This window comes from Capra hircus, chromosome 13 (genome assembly GCF_001704415.2).
Source record: "Capra hircus breed San Clemente chromosome 13, ASM170441v1, whole genome shotgun sequence".
NCBI lineage: Eukaryota > Metazoa > Chordata > Mammalia > Artiodactyla > Bovidae > Capra > Capra hircus.
In genome coordinates, this window is record NC_030820.1 from 52,575,543 (window position 1) to 52,586,847 (window position 11,305).

Sequence of the window (11,305 nt, forward strand, 5' to 3'; positions counted from 1 at the left end):
CCCCTCCCTGGAACGGGCGCCTGGAGCGGCTTAGGAGGCGCCGCCAGCGCCGCGGTTTTCGGAGGAACCCCCCTCCCCCGAGCCCCGCCACCCCGGAGAGATCAAGAGACGGAGAAGGGGAGAGACCCCAAGCGCGCGAGAAACGAAGCCAGGGACAGCCCGAGAGAGCCGGCAGGAGAGGGAAACAGACCCAAGGGAGCCAGGCAGAGAGCCAGAGACACAGAGAGGCGAGAGCTGAGGAGAAAGAGAGAGAGAGCGCGCGCGGAGTGAGCGAGGCGGCGCGCAGATCGAGACAGACAGCGCGGGAGAGGGAGGACCGCGAGGGCAGGGCGAGGGGCAGTGGGCCCGGCCGCCCCCGCCGCTGCCCACCTGCCCCACCCGGGCTCCTCGCGGCGCCGCGGCTCGCTTCCTCCGGCCCGCAGTCTGGGCAGGGGCCCCCACCCTCCTTCCCTTCCCCTCCTCCCGCCGGCCTCGCTGGAGGCTGCGGGGCTCGGGCCCCGCGGGCACCTCCGCCGAGCGCCCGCCAGCTGCGCGCCCCGGGGAGGGAGGGAGCGCGAGAGGGCGGTGCGCAAGGCCCGGGCACCCCCTCATCCCCTCCCGGGCCCGGGCTGTGGCCCCGGCCGCCGGCGCCCAGCTCGGCTCGGGACTGGAATTGCCGGGGCTCCGACAATGTGCCAGTTCAGACGCCCGCGCGGTGGCCCCGGCCCCGAACCGCCTCCCCCTCGCCCCCTCCCTCGGCCAGCCGGGCTCGGACCTGCGCCGCCCGGCGGATGAGAGCTGCGAGACGGTGGAAGCGTCGCCGGGGCTGCCCCGAGGCCGGGCCCCTCGCTCCACTTTGCGCAAACTTGTTTTTCTAAGGTCAGAGCCGCAGGCCGGCTACATCGTCCTCTTAAGGTGGACTGGGGAAGTTGCGGCCGGCCTCCCCTCACCTCCGGACTCTGGCCGCGGCCAGTCCCGGCTTCCCGCCCCGGGAGGCTGGAGGCGGCTCGGGAGCGCGGGGAGTGGAGGAGGGGGACGTCTGCCTTTCGCCCCTCCTCTGCGGCCCTGTCCCGGGGCCCCAGAGCCAAAGCCCCTCTCGGGGTGGGTGAGGGCCAGAAGGGCCCCTATCCTTTCAGATCTGGGCCGAGGTGAAGGAAAAAGCAGGAAGTAAGTGAAGGTAGGGGGAAGGGGGCAGGAAGGAGAGAGTGATGGTACAAAAATAGCGTGTGTGTAGGAAGGACTTCAGTACCGCCTGGAAAAGCGGCGCGGGGAGGAGAGGGAGCTGAAGGGGGGCTGTGGCCAGGAAACCAGGGAGAAGAGTCCGGGCCTCTCTGGGGAGGTGGGCTCTCCCCGCCAGGTGCCTGTCTGTCAAGGAGGTGCCTCTCTGTCAAGGATGGCTGCTTCAGGGATGGGGAGGGGCCAGGAAGAGGTGCGGGGCCAGGGCAACTGGAAGGCCTGTGCTTCAGGAAGATGGCAGGGGGCGAGGAAGATGAGGGGATGGGAGAAGAGCTGGAGCCAGAGGCCTGGAGGCAGGACAGGGCCTGCTGGTGAGAAAAAAGCCGCCGTTTTCCCTCTCTCAATTCCTCTTTCTGTCCCCTTCTTTGAGGGAAAGCTGTATTCCCAATAGCACTCAGGTCAGGGATAAGGATGAGAATGCTCTGATCACCAGGCCAAAGAAGGCTCCAGACTGGGGGAGGGAGTGGAGTCAAAGACCCTCTAATTGTAAAAAAACAATAACCAGTTTGGCTTCACAAAGCCTTTAGGATGATATGAAGCAAGGTGGGAGAAGGGCCAGTCCTATAAACTGAGGAGAAATTGAAGCCCAGAGAGGGTATGGTCTTGCCCAGGGTGACGCAGCAAGACCTGGGGTAGAAACAAAGTTTGAATTTCTGATTCCCAGGTTAAAGATCTTTGTACAGAGACACCCTCATCCCTCTCCGACCCTACCCCAGCCTCCCTGTTAAATGGCTGGTCTTGATGTGCTGCTAAGACAAGGAGGCAGGCAGGGTGCTGCCTCGGTTCATACCCTGCCAGCCACCTCTTGTGAGCTGTGTAGAGTTGAGAAAATACCTTATTTTTGTGGCTCCATTTCCTGAGCCAACAGGAGTATCAACCTAAAAAGGCTGGAGTGAGGATGAGATGAGTTGGTATTTGTACAACATTTAAAAACTGCCACATGGCATTTGATAAATAAGTCAAGCGTTTGACAGCAGTCCTCAGGAACCTACAGGGTTCTGGGTAGTATATGAAGTATAAGGGGATTTTCTTTGGGTGCAGGAAATGCAGCAGGGACCCACGCCATATCCCTGTCTGTGAAGAATTTACATTCTGGTGGGGAGACAGATAAGTAGACAAGCAGAAATAATTAATGAACAGCAGAAGGTCGAGCTTACACAGTGAGAAGGGTGCGCTGATTTGGATAAGGGTAAGTCCTCCTGAGACTGGGAGCTGAATCACAAAAAAATGGGCAGCAAGACGAGGATTGAGGGATTTGCTGTTCCAGGAAGAGGGACCAGCACATATAAAGGCCCGGGGGCTAGCTTGGCTGGAGGGGAGTGAGCAAAGGATGGGGGAGACTGGTCCAAATGGGTGACCTAGCAGGCCTTGGTAAAGCACATGCATTTATTCTGCAGGGAAGAAATAATTGGCACTGTTAAGCAGGGGAGTGGCATGGTCTGATTTATGTGTTTAAAAGGCCACTGTGGCTACAAGTGGAAAATGGGCTGGAGGGAGGAGAATGTGAAATCACAGAGATGTTCTGGGGTCCTCCTAGTATCTGAGGTGAGGGTAGGGAGTCTCCAACTGTTCAAGACCACATCTGACTGATACCATGAAGGTGACCAGTGGGGCTCCTGGGTAAATCCATCACCTGAATCTATCTGGGTGGGAGTCGGGGCAGGGGTTGCTGCTGAAGGTCAGAGATGAGGCAGCCTCTTGGCCTGGGCTTCCAGAAGGCTCTGCTGTTCACTGCACACATACACACAGACCTGCCTGGGATTAGGAACCTGCGGATTAGGGAAGGATAATAATGGAACCAGCTGCTATTTATGTAGCACCTTCGGCCAGGGCACCCAGCAGGGCTTCCCAACAGCCTCCCTTCTTCACCAGGAGGGGGTCGGTGCCTTGTTCTCCTGAATCAGCATCTACGTAAAAATCACCCTTGGCCGATTGCCAGGGCTGGGAGATCACTGAGACCAATGGGCATCTGGATATATACTGAGGTAGAGGGACAATTTGCCTGAGGTCACGCAGATTATGGCAGATAATTGAGGTGAATCAACCCCTCCATGGGAGGCATCCTGGGCTGCCCCAGATTAAAGTCAAAATGGCTTTGCCCCTTTCCCACTCATTCACACACTCGTCCATGTTTATTAAGTGTCTGCTATGTGCTAGGCACTAGGCTGGGCACTAGGGATGCAGCAACTGAGAAAAACAGACAAGACCCTCACCCCAAGGAGCTAACAGTCTTGTGGGGACAAGCAAGTCAGTCTGTAAAATAGCAAGTCTGTCGGGTGGGGACAGGCTACAGGGGTAAATGAAGCAGGACTGATGATGCAAGGGGAGGGTGTCAGGGGAGGCCTCAGAACAGGTGATATTTGGGCAAAGACCTGAAAGATGTTAGATGGAACCAGAGGCAGCTCCATCAGCCTTTGGTCCTTGACTCTGTTTTTTTTTTTTTTTTAGTTTCCAGAATATTTTTTTTTTTATTTTTTTATTTTTTATTTATTTTTTATTTATTTTTTTTTTTTGGTCCTTGACTCTGTAACTCTCTGGTGTAGCACATCCCCCACTGGACCATCCCTCCACATCCAGAGCCAAAGCACTCCTCAGCCCCTTCCTTCTACCGTTCAGGTCCAGTTCTCTACCATCTCCCACCCTGTGTGTTCTCCACTCAGCAGCCAGAGGTCAGACCATGTGCCTCCTGTTGTCCAGCGTTGGTGGAAAGATGTGAAAGAGTACGAGGAGGGGAGGGTCAGGGTCTTGAAGCCAAGGCTCTGCCGATTTGACTCGTGCAACTTGGGGAAAAAATTTTTTTGAGCCTCAGTCTGTTCAGCAGTGAAACAGGAGTAACAAGGTCCACCCTGGTCAAGGGGTTGGTGGTGGCACAAACGTGAAGCTGCTGTGGTGGGAGCATTTGTGGAATTTGTCCCTGCTGGTAGGGTGATGGTGTCCCTGTGTGTGCCAGGCCCGTTTACAGGGGTCATCTTGTCAAAGCCTCAGAAATTCCACTGTTTCCCCAGAGGTGAGGAAGCAAGGCCAGGGACAGAAAGCGACTGGACCAGGGTCACTCTGCCAGGGCACACAGGAGCCTGCAGGGACCCAGCTTTGCCGGGTGCCAGCCCTGTGGGCTCTGCTCCTCGTTTCCCATCACCCTGGGCTGGCGTCAGCAGGCAGGCCCGCCAGCCGCCTTTGTGTGGGGCCTGTCAGGAGGCCGGAGCTGCCAACGACCTATTTTTCTGGGCAAGAGGAGCCATTTGGAGTTAGAGGCCTCAGCTGTGGAGCCAGAACAATAAAAATAAAAACAGCAAGGACTCCTGGGCAGCTTGGACCAGGGAACCAACTGCCCCAGCGAGGAGCTGCTGAAGGGCTGGAGAGAAGCTGGTGGGGGCTGAAGGAAGGAGCGCCCTCACTGCGCCCCCTGTCCTCTGACCTGCAGGGGGGTCATCTCCAGAGGTCACGTGGCTTTTTATAGCTGTGGAAACTGTAGTTCAAAGGGATGGGGTTACTTACTCCAGACATGGGACAGACAGCTAGTGAACGACCAAGCCAGTTAGGATTTGAACTCACGTCTCCAAATAATAGCAGTTCCCATTTGTTCAGCATCTGCTATGCTTTGTCATTGTTATTTAGTCACTAAGTCACGGCCGACTATTTTTGTGATCCCGTGGATCATAGCCCGCCAGGCTTCTCTGTCCTTGGGATTTCCCAGGCAAGATCACTGGAGTGGGTTGCCATTTCCTTCTCCAGGGGCTCTTCCAGATCCAGGGATCAAACCCAGGGTCTCCTGCATTACAGGCAGATTCTTTAACGACTGAGCCACCTGGGAAGCCTCCTGCTGTGCTTTACTGGCGTGTTTTTTGTGACATATTCAAACCACACCTAGGTACTAAGAATTCCTCTAAGCTGCCTTAGAGGGGTCTCTGCTCACAGGTCACTTTGCCAGACCATCCTTTTAAAAGTCCCTTCCCCTACCCCAGTGTGTTCTGCCTCCTTCTCTACTTTCTTTCGTGTTTATCACAGGCATCACAACCTACCAGCACTGTGCCTCTGCCCTGCACATTATCCAACTCCTTAATGAGCTGCGGGTCAGCCTATCCCTGGGCTCAGTGCCCAGCCTTGGGAGCACATACTATGGTGAAACCCCCAGCGCTGCCTCTGACCAGTCATGGGGCAGGGTTTTCTGTCCATCTGTGCCTCACTTACCCAGATTCAGGAATTGATGGAATCAGACCTAAAAAGTCTCTAGTAAGGAAAATGAGTTAATCTGTGGAAAGATATTGGCTATTGCCATAGTTTTCTCCCAGCACTGAGGCTCCAGGGCCTTAATAGTGAACAGTAGGTTATCAATAAATATCTATTCAATTACAAAAGCGACCTGCCCACAATCCCACGATAAGACATCTAAAACATCCACCAGCAGAGTCTGGATTTGAAGAAGTGTTTCTCTGACCCCGTGCTTCAGTGCAGTCTACTTTATAATCACCTCTCCACAGCCCCCACCTTCCCGCCACAGAGCAGGTATCACCCTCACCTGGAATGATTATGAAACCACGGATCCCAGTTTCTGATTCAATAGGTATCAGGTAAGATCTGAGAATTTGCATTTCTGACAAGGTCCCAGGTGACGCTGATGTTGCAGTCCAATGGATAGACTGGTAGGACCACTGAATAGACTAGTTAGACTGTTTCATGAGCCCAGTCTCAGCTTTCCTATTGGCTGGTTTGCAGTCTGTCTGCCCTTCTGCTTTCTGGCCTTCCCACCTAGAGGAAAACAGAGAGGGCAACAGTACTGGTTCAGAGGCTGCAGGTAGATCACAGAGCCAGGGCCTGAGAGAGCCGTGCCGTAATGAGTGCTTTCCAGGGGAAGTCAGCGACTAAGTGACTTGGCAGGCAGGCAGGCAGCTCGCCTGAGCTCGTCAGGGGTGGGACCGCACTGTCAGGCCCTAAACACTGTTCTCAGGCTCTGGAGATCTGGCTCTGCTTGGAGCTCAGCTCAGCTGTGCAGAAGCTAACCTCCCCCAACCGTCTGGGCGGCAGGGTCCCCTGCAGAGTGGAGGGGTGCAAGGATGGCATCAGGACGGAGTTGATTGACTCAGCATGCACTGGGGGACCTGATTTCAAGTGCTGACTCAGCCCAGTGATAACACGAATCACTGCTAAATTAGGACTGCTTACTAAGCCCCAGGCCTGAAGGATTTCAGTGGATTCTCTCATGCTTCTCACTCAATTTTCTTATGCGGACACGATTCTTATCCCCATTTCACAGATGGGAAAACTGAGGCTCAGAGAGGTTAAGGGGCTTGTGCAAGAACATACAGCCTGTGAATTGCAGAGTTAGGCTTTGGATCCAGGAGTTATCATCCCCCAGCCCCTGCTCCTCACCTCTGCACATTCTGCCTTCTACTTTGCTGTGAGCTTGGAGGCCCCAGAGTGCCCTCTCAGGGTCTCCATCACACCAAGGGACTTGCTGGCTTCCAGGCTCTGGTGCAGGCCTGCTGATGTGTCGTAGAAATGAAAGTGTCTGGTGAATGAAATAAAGAATCAGCAGATGAGTCTGACTTTCCAGTCGTGATGGGACAATACTGATCAGTGGCTGAGAGGCATGCGTTCAACTCAGGCTCTGCCCCTTACTAGCTGTGTGATCTTGAGTGGATCTCAGCCTCCATTTCCTCTTCTGGAAACAGGCTGAGGCCAGGATTAATGGGTAAAAGGGAGTGAGGGAGGGAAAGAGGAGTAAACCCCAAAGGCCCCTCATGATCTCACCTATCACCTCTCCCCCAGCTCACTCTAGTCCAGCCATCTTCATCTTCTCTGAATTCCAGGAATCCGCCCAGCAGGTGCCCACTTCAGGGCTTTGGCACTTGCTGCTCCCTGTGCCTAGAACCTGCTCTTCCCAGCCAGCCACCAGCCTCACTCTCCCTCTGCGCAGGTGTCCCCTCCTGAGAGAAGCCTGTCCTGACCACTCTTTTTAAAAGTCTCCTACCATTTCTTATTTTTCCTGGTAGCATGTAAATATGACACCCTCTTCGGTTGCTGGAGATTCGCTGACCTGATTCGAGCTCCACCCGGACTCTATGTTTGCTCTCTAGCACCTGGAGCCGTGCCTGCACAGAGTGGCTGCCCACAGGGTGAAGGGAGCCAGGCAGGGAGCAGCTCTGTCCGCAAGGTGCTGGCAGCTCCACCGGGGGCACAGGTTCCTCTGCCCCTGCCCCTGCTTGGCCTGGGTGTCCCCAAGAAACAGATGTCTTCTTTGAACCTGGGTTTCCTTCCCAGGCTGGGAGGCCAGGACTCCAGTTGGACTCATTTCTGTTCCCAAGAGGAAGTATTTGTCCCCAGCAGGAACCGGCCTGGCTCTCAGGGGAAGCCAAAGCAACCCATCCTGCTGTCTGCTCCCAGCTTCTGAGGAGTTGGCACTGTGGCTTCAGGTGGCAGGTGGCCGTGCTGGTGCCATGCTACTGGAGCAAGGGGGGTGGTGGGCTGGAGGGCCCCAGAGCTCATTTCCAGAGCTCCTCGGCCTCTTACCACACGGGAGCCTCACAGTCATGCTGTGCAAAGACTGGGCTTGGATGTCAGCCTCACCTGGCTGGAATTTGTTCCACTTACATCTACCCATTTGTACAGATGAACAAACTGAGGCTTCACGAGAGGCAGAGACTGCTGGGCCAGTGGATGTAAGATGGTGAACCCCGATCTTCTGATACCAAATCCTTTACTCCTCATCTTTATCCCCAGTCCACTCTCTTCCCTGACCAGGAGGAAAGTAGTAACAGTCCCCATGGAATGCATAAGAGGACTGAGGGGCAAAGAGAGAAATGGGGTGGCCCAAAGTCTCCCCCTAGATGCCTGGCCAACCAAACTGGATGACATTGGTCTGTGTTGTTCTCCTAGTGTTTCTGCTCCCCAGTTTCAAGCAAATATTGGGGTTTATTAAACAGGAGTTGTAGGGATTTGGCAGAAGGGAACCCAGAGTAAGGCCTTGGTTTTTGTAAAGTCTGAAACTGAAGAAATTGCCAGAGAAGAGTGGGAGAGGCTGGAGGGAGACAGATGTATTGTACGTGGCTGCTGGCAGGTCCCACAGGAGAGGATGCTGCTCTTCCCCCAGCAGGATGGCGGGGGCAGGGCAAGACCCCAGGGCAGGCTTCCTGGTGGCCCCAGGAAGGCTGACCAAGGCTTCTGGTCTCCTCAGAGATCCTGCAGCCCCACAGCACAGCTGAGCCAGTGGGGCCACTGGGGTGGGACAACGCATGGCCTGCATTCATTCAATAGATATTTATGGAGGACCTACTATGGGCTGGGGTGTGTTGGGTGCTGGAGGCATTCATATTCTAGTGCGAGAGGTGGAAAAATGAATGTGTGAGTTTTGAAATACACTGCATGTCACGTGAACAGTGATAGCTCCCGAGAAAAAGGAAGCAGGGTGAGGGACACAGACTGATGGTGGGAGGGGGTGCTGCTATCTGTGCAGGGTGGCAGTGAAGGTCTTGCTCAGATAACAGAGTTTCCTGATGGATATGAGAGGGAGAGCCACACAATGAAAGGGGTAGCCAGTGCAAAGGCCCCGGGGTGGCAAGGACATGGGCAGCCAGGACACTATAGCAGAGGAAGCGGTAGGGAAGTAAGCTTGGACAGGAAGTAGGGCTCACAGTCTCACAGGCAAGGCAAAGCCCTCAGTTTTAACTTGGAGGTTAAAGTGTCTGCCTGCAAAGCAGGAGACCTGGGTTCGATCCCTGGGTCAGGAAGGAAATGGCAACCCACTCCGGTATTCTTGCCTGGAGAATCCCATGGATGGAGGAGCTTGGTGGGCTACAGTCCACGGGGTCGCAAAGAGTCTGACACGACTGAGCGACTTCACTTTCACTTTCACTTTCAGAGGGAAAGCAGTGTAGACAGATTCTGGGAAGCCACCTGTCTAATACTCTGGAACTAAGCAAACTCTTGAGAGAAGGAAGCCCCTAGAGCGACCAAGGGTAAACTTGTTTCTCCTCATTCCAGTGGACAGAATCACAGACCAGAGGAGTTTAACGTCACCAAGGCTTCCCAGATTTTAACCCAGTTAAATGTAGATTCTGACTCAGTAGGTCCCAATGGGACTTGAGATCTTATATTTCTAACAAGCTCCCAGGTGAAGCTTTAGTTGTTTGTCCACAGACCACACTTTGAGTAGCAGGTGCCCATCCATGCCCGTGGCCTGAGAATCCTACCTGTTGTTCAGTTTTAAGCCTAAATCATTGCGGTGCCCTTTGAACCTGTGGGCCCGTTGTCCATAAGAACCAATGGGTCTTTCCTTTCTGTGCAAGCCCCACCCCTTGCCTGCATGATGTGGGAGGAGTGGACTCCGGAGCCAGCCTGCTGGGGTCCACATTCAAGCCCTGCCAGCTGCAGGTCACGTGCCTTCAGGAAAGGGGCTTTGCCCCTCGTGTTCAGTTTCCCATCTGTAAAAAGGAAAAAAATACTGCCCCCTTTTAGAGGGCTATTTTGAAGATTTAAAGAAATAATATGTATAACAAGTCTGGCACACAAGAAGTACTCAATAAATGTTACATCACCCCCTCCATTTCTGCCTGTCCTTTAAGGTACATAATCAGAAGTATTTTCATCTTATTAGTTCAAGTTTTTCTATTTTCGTGCCTGTTCTATGAAGTACATATTAGTCTAAAAGTATATAACACATTTATAAAATAAACAAATGTACATTCGGGCGCATATTTTAAATGTTTTTACTGATGGGAATATGATTAAAACATTTTAGAACATGACCGATTTTTAAGCCTGGTGAAATTGGGAGAAAGTATTAGATCTGGAAGGAATTTCAAAGGCCTTCAGTTCCCCCATCATTCCCTCTCTCATTTGATGTGCAAATCTCTCTGTTACACTAGATTGCCTCTAGCAGTGGGGAGCTCACTACCTTTCTGGGCAATCCCATTGCAGCTCTGGGAACAGTTTTTAAACTCAGTGCCTACTTGTGTTTCAGCCACTCTGAGCTCCCGCAGTCTAACTGAACTGCTCCTTCCCACTTCATGCAGTCTCCCAAGGGCCCAAGCCAGGCTGTGTTCATAGGATGCCTTCAGTAATGTCCCATGAATGAGAGGGAGAGGGGAGGGATGAGAAGGGGATGGGAAGGGTGACTTGCTTGTCGTTCCTAATTTGGAGAGTTCACTAACAACTTGGTACTGTGTCCTCCTGGTCGTGTATCCACCTATATAGTATGCGTCTATTTGTTTGCACTTGTTTTCATGGACTTGTCCGTACACAGGTGTTCGAGTGAGTGCCACTGTGTGTCTTGCTATTGTGGCCACATGTGTATGGATGGGCATGTGTGTGTGCATGTGTGTGTGCATGTGTGTGTTGTACTGCAGATATCCCTGTGTGCTGTACGTGTCTTTCTCTGAAGCTTTGCAAGTCTGTGTATTCAGGAATGTGTCACTTGTAAGGTTGTGTGTCTTCCTTTGGTTTGTTTGCATGTGTGTGCTGCACGTGTGTGTGCTGTCTGCAGATGTCCACATGTGGTGTGCATGTCTCTGTCTCTGTGTGTCTATGTATCTGGGGCCTTTCTTGGTGTGTTTTGCTCTTTGGTGTGTGTCTGTGCAAGTGTGTCTCTCCTCCCCGGCTCAGCCGTTTTCAGGGAGCTGAGTGACTCCCTGCAGCCTGGTCGACTTCAGGCCGCCTGACTGGCAGGCAGCAAGGGTTTCACACCCCTCCTCTCCTGCTCGGCTGCGCTAATCACTGGGTTATATGCAGATGGCAAATGTGTGGCTGCCAGGCTTGGAGGAGGGACTGTGGTGGGGGTATGCAGATGAGCAGACACCGAGGAGGAGTGAGAAGACAATTTAAAGGCAGAAAAGGGGAAAACAAGCCTCCTTGGCTTCAGTGTTAGTTTGAGGTTCTCTCCAGATGCATAATTTTTATTAAGAGGATATGATGGCTGATTTTTTCCTTTCCCTAATCAAGCTAGCAGCTTAGAATCACAGGATCCTAGAATCCTAGAATTTTCAATCTGCAGAATTCTAGAACCTCAGCCTTATGCAACTCTAGACTCTCAGAAGTGTACCCAAGAACTCTTGGATTAGCATCTTCAAAGGTCATTCTTCTCTCGCCTTTCTTTGTA

General features: G+C 53.3%; 1 protein-coding gene across 8 annotated transcripts in view; it reads right to left on the minus strand.

Annotated features, from left to right (window-relative positions):
• Positions 1-1,158, minus strand: part of SIRPA (signal regulatory protein alpha) — a 44,805-nt gene extending 43,647 nt beyond the window's left edge. For 4 of the 8 annotated variants that reach the window (XM_018057454.1, XM_018057453.1, XM_018057452.1 and 1 more), the window contains exon 1: positions 370-744. In XM_018057454.1, the coding sequence (XP_017912943.1) occupies positions 370-591 (222 nt within the window). In that variant the 5' untranslated portion in view covers positions 592-744. The other 4 variants (XM_018057456.1, XM_018057455.1, XM_018057458.1 and 1 more) reach the window with 4 other exon arrangements.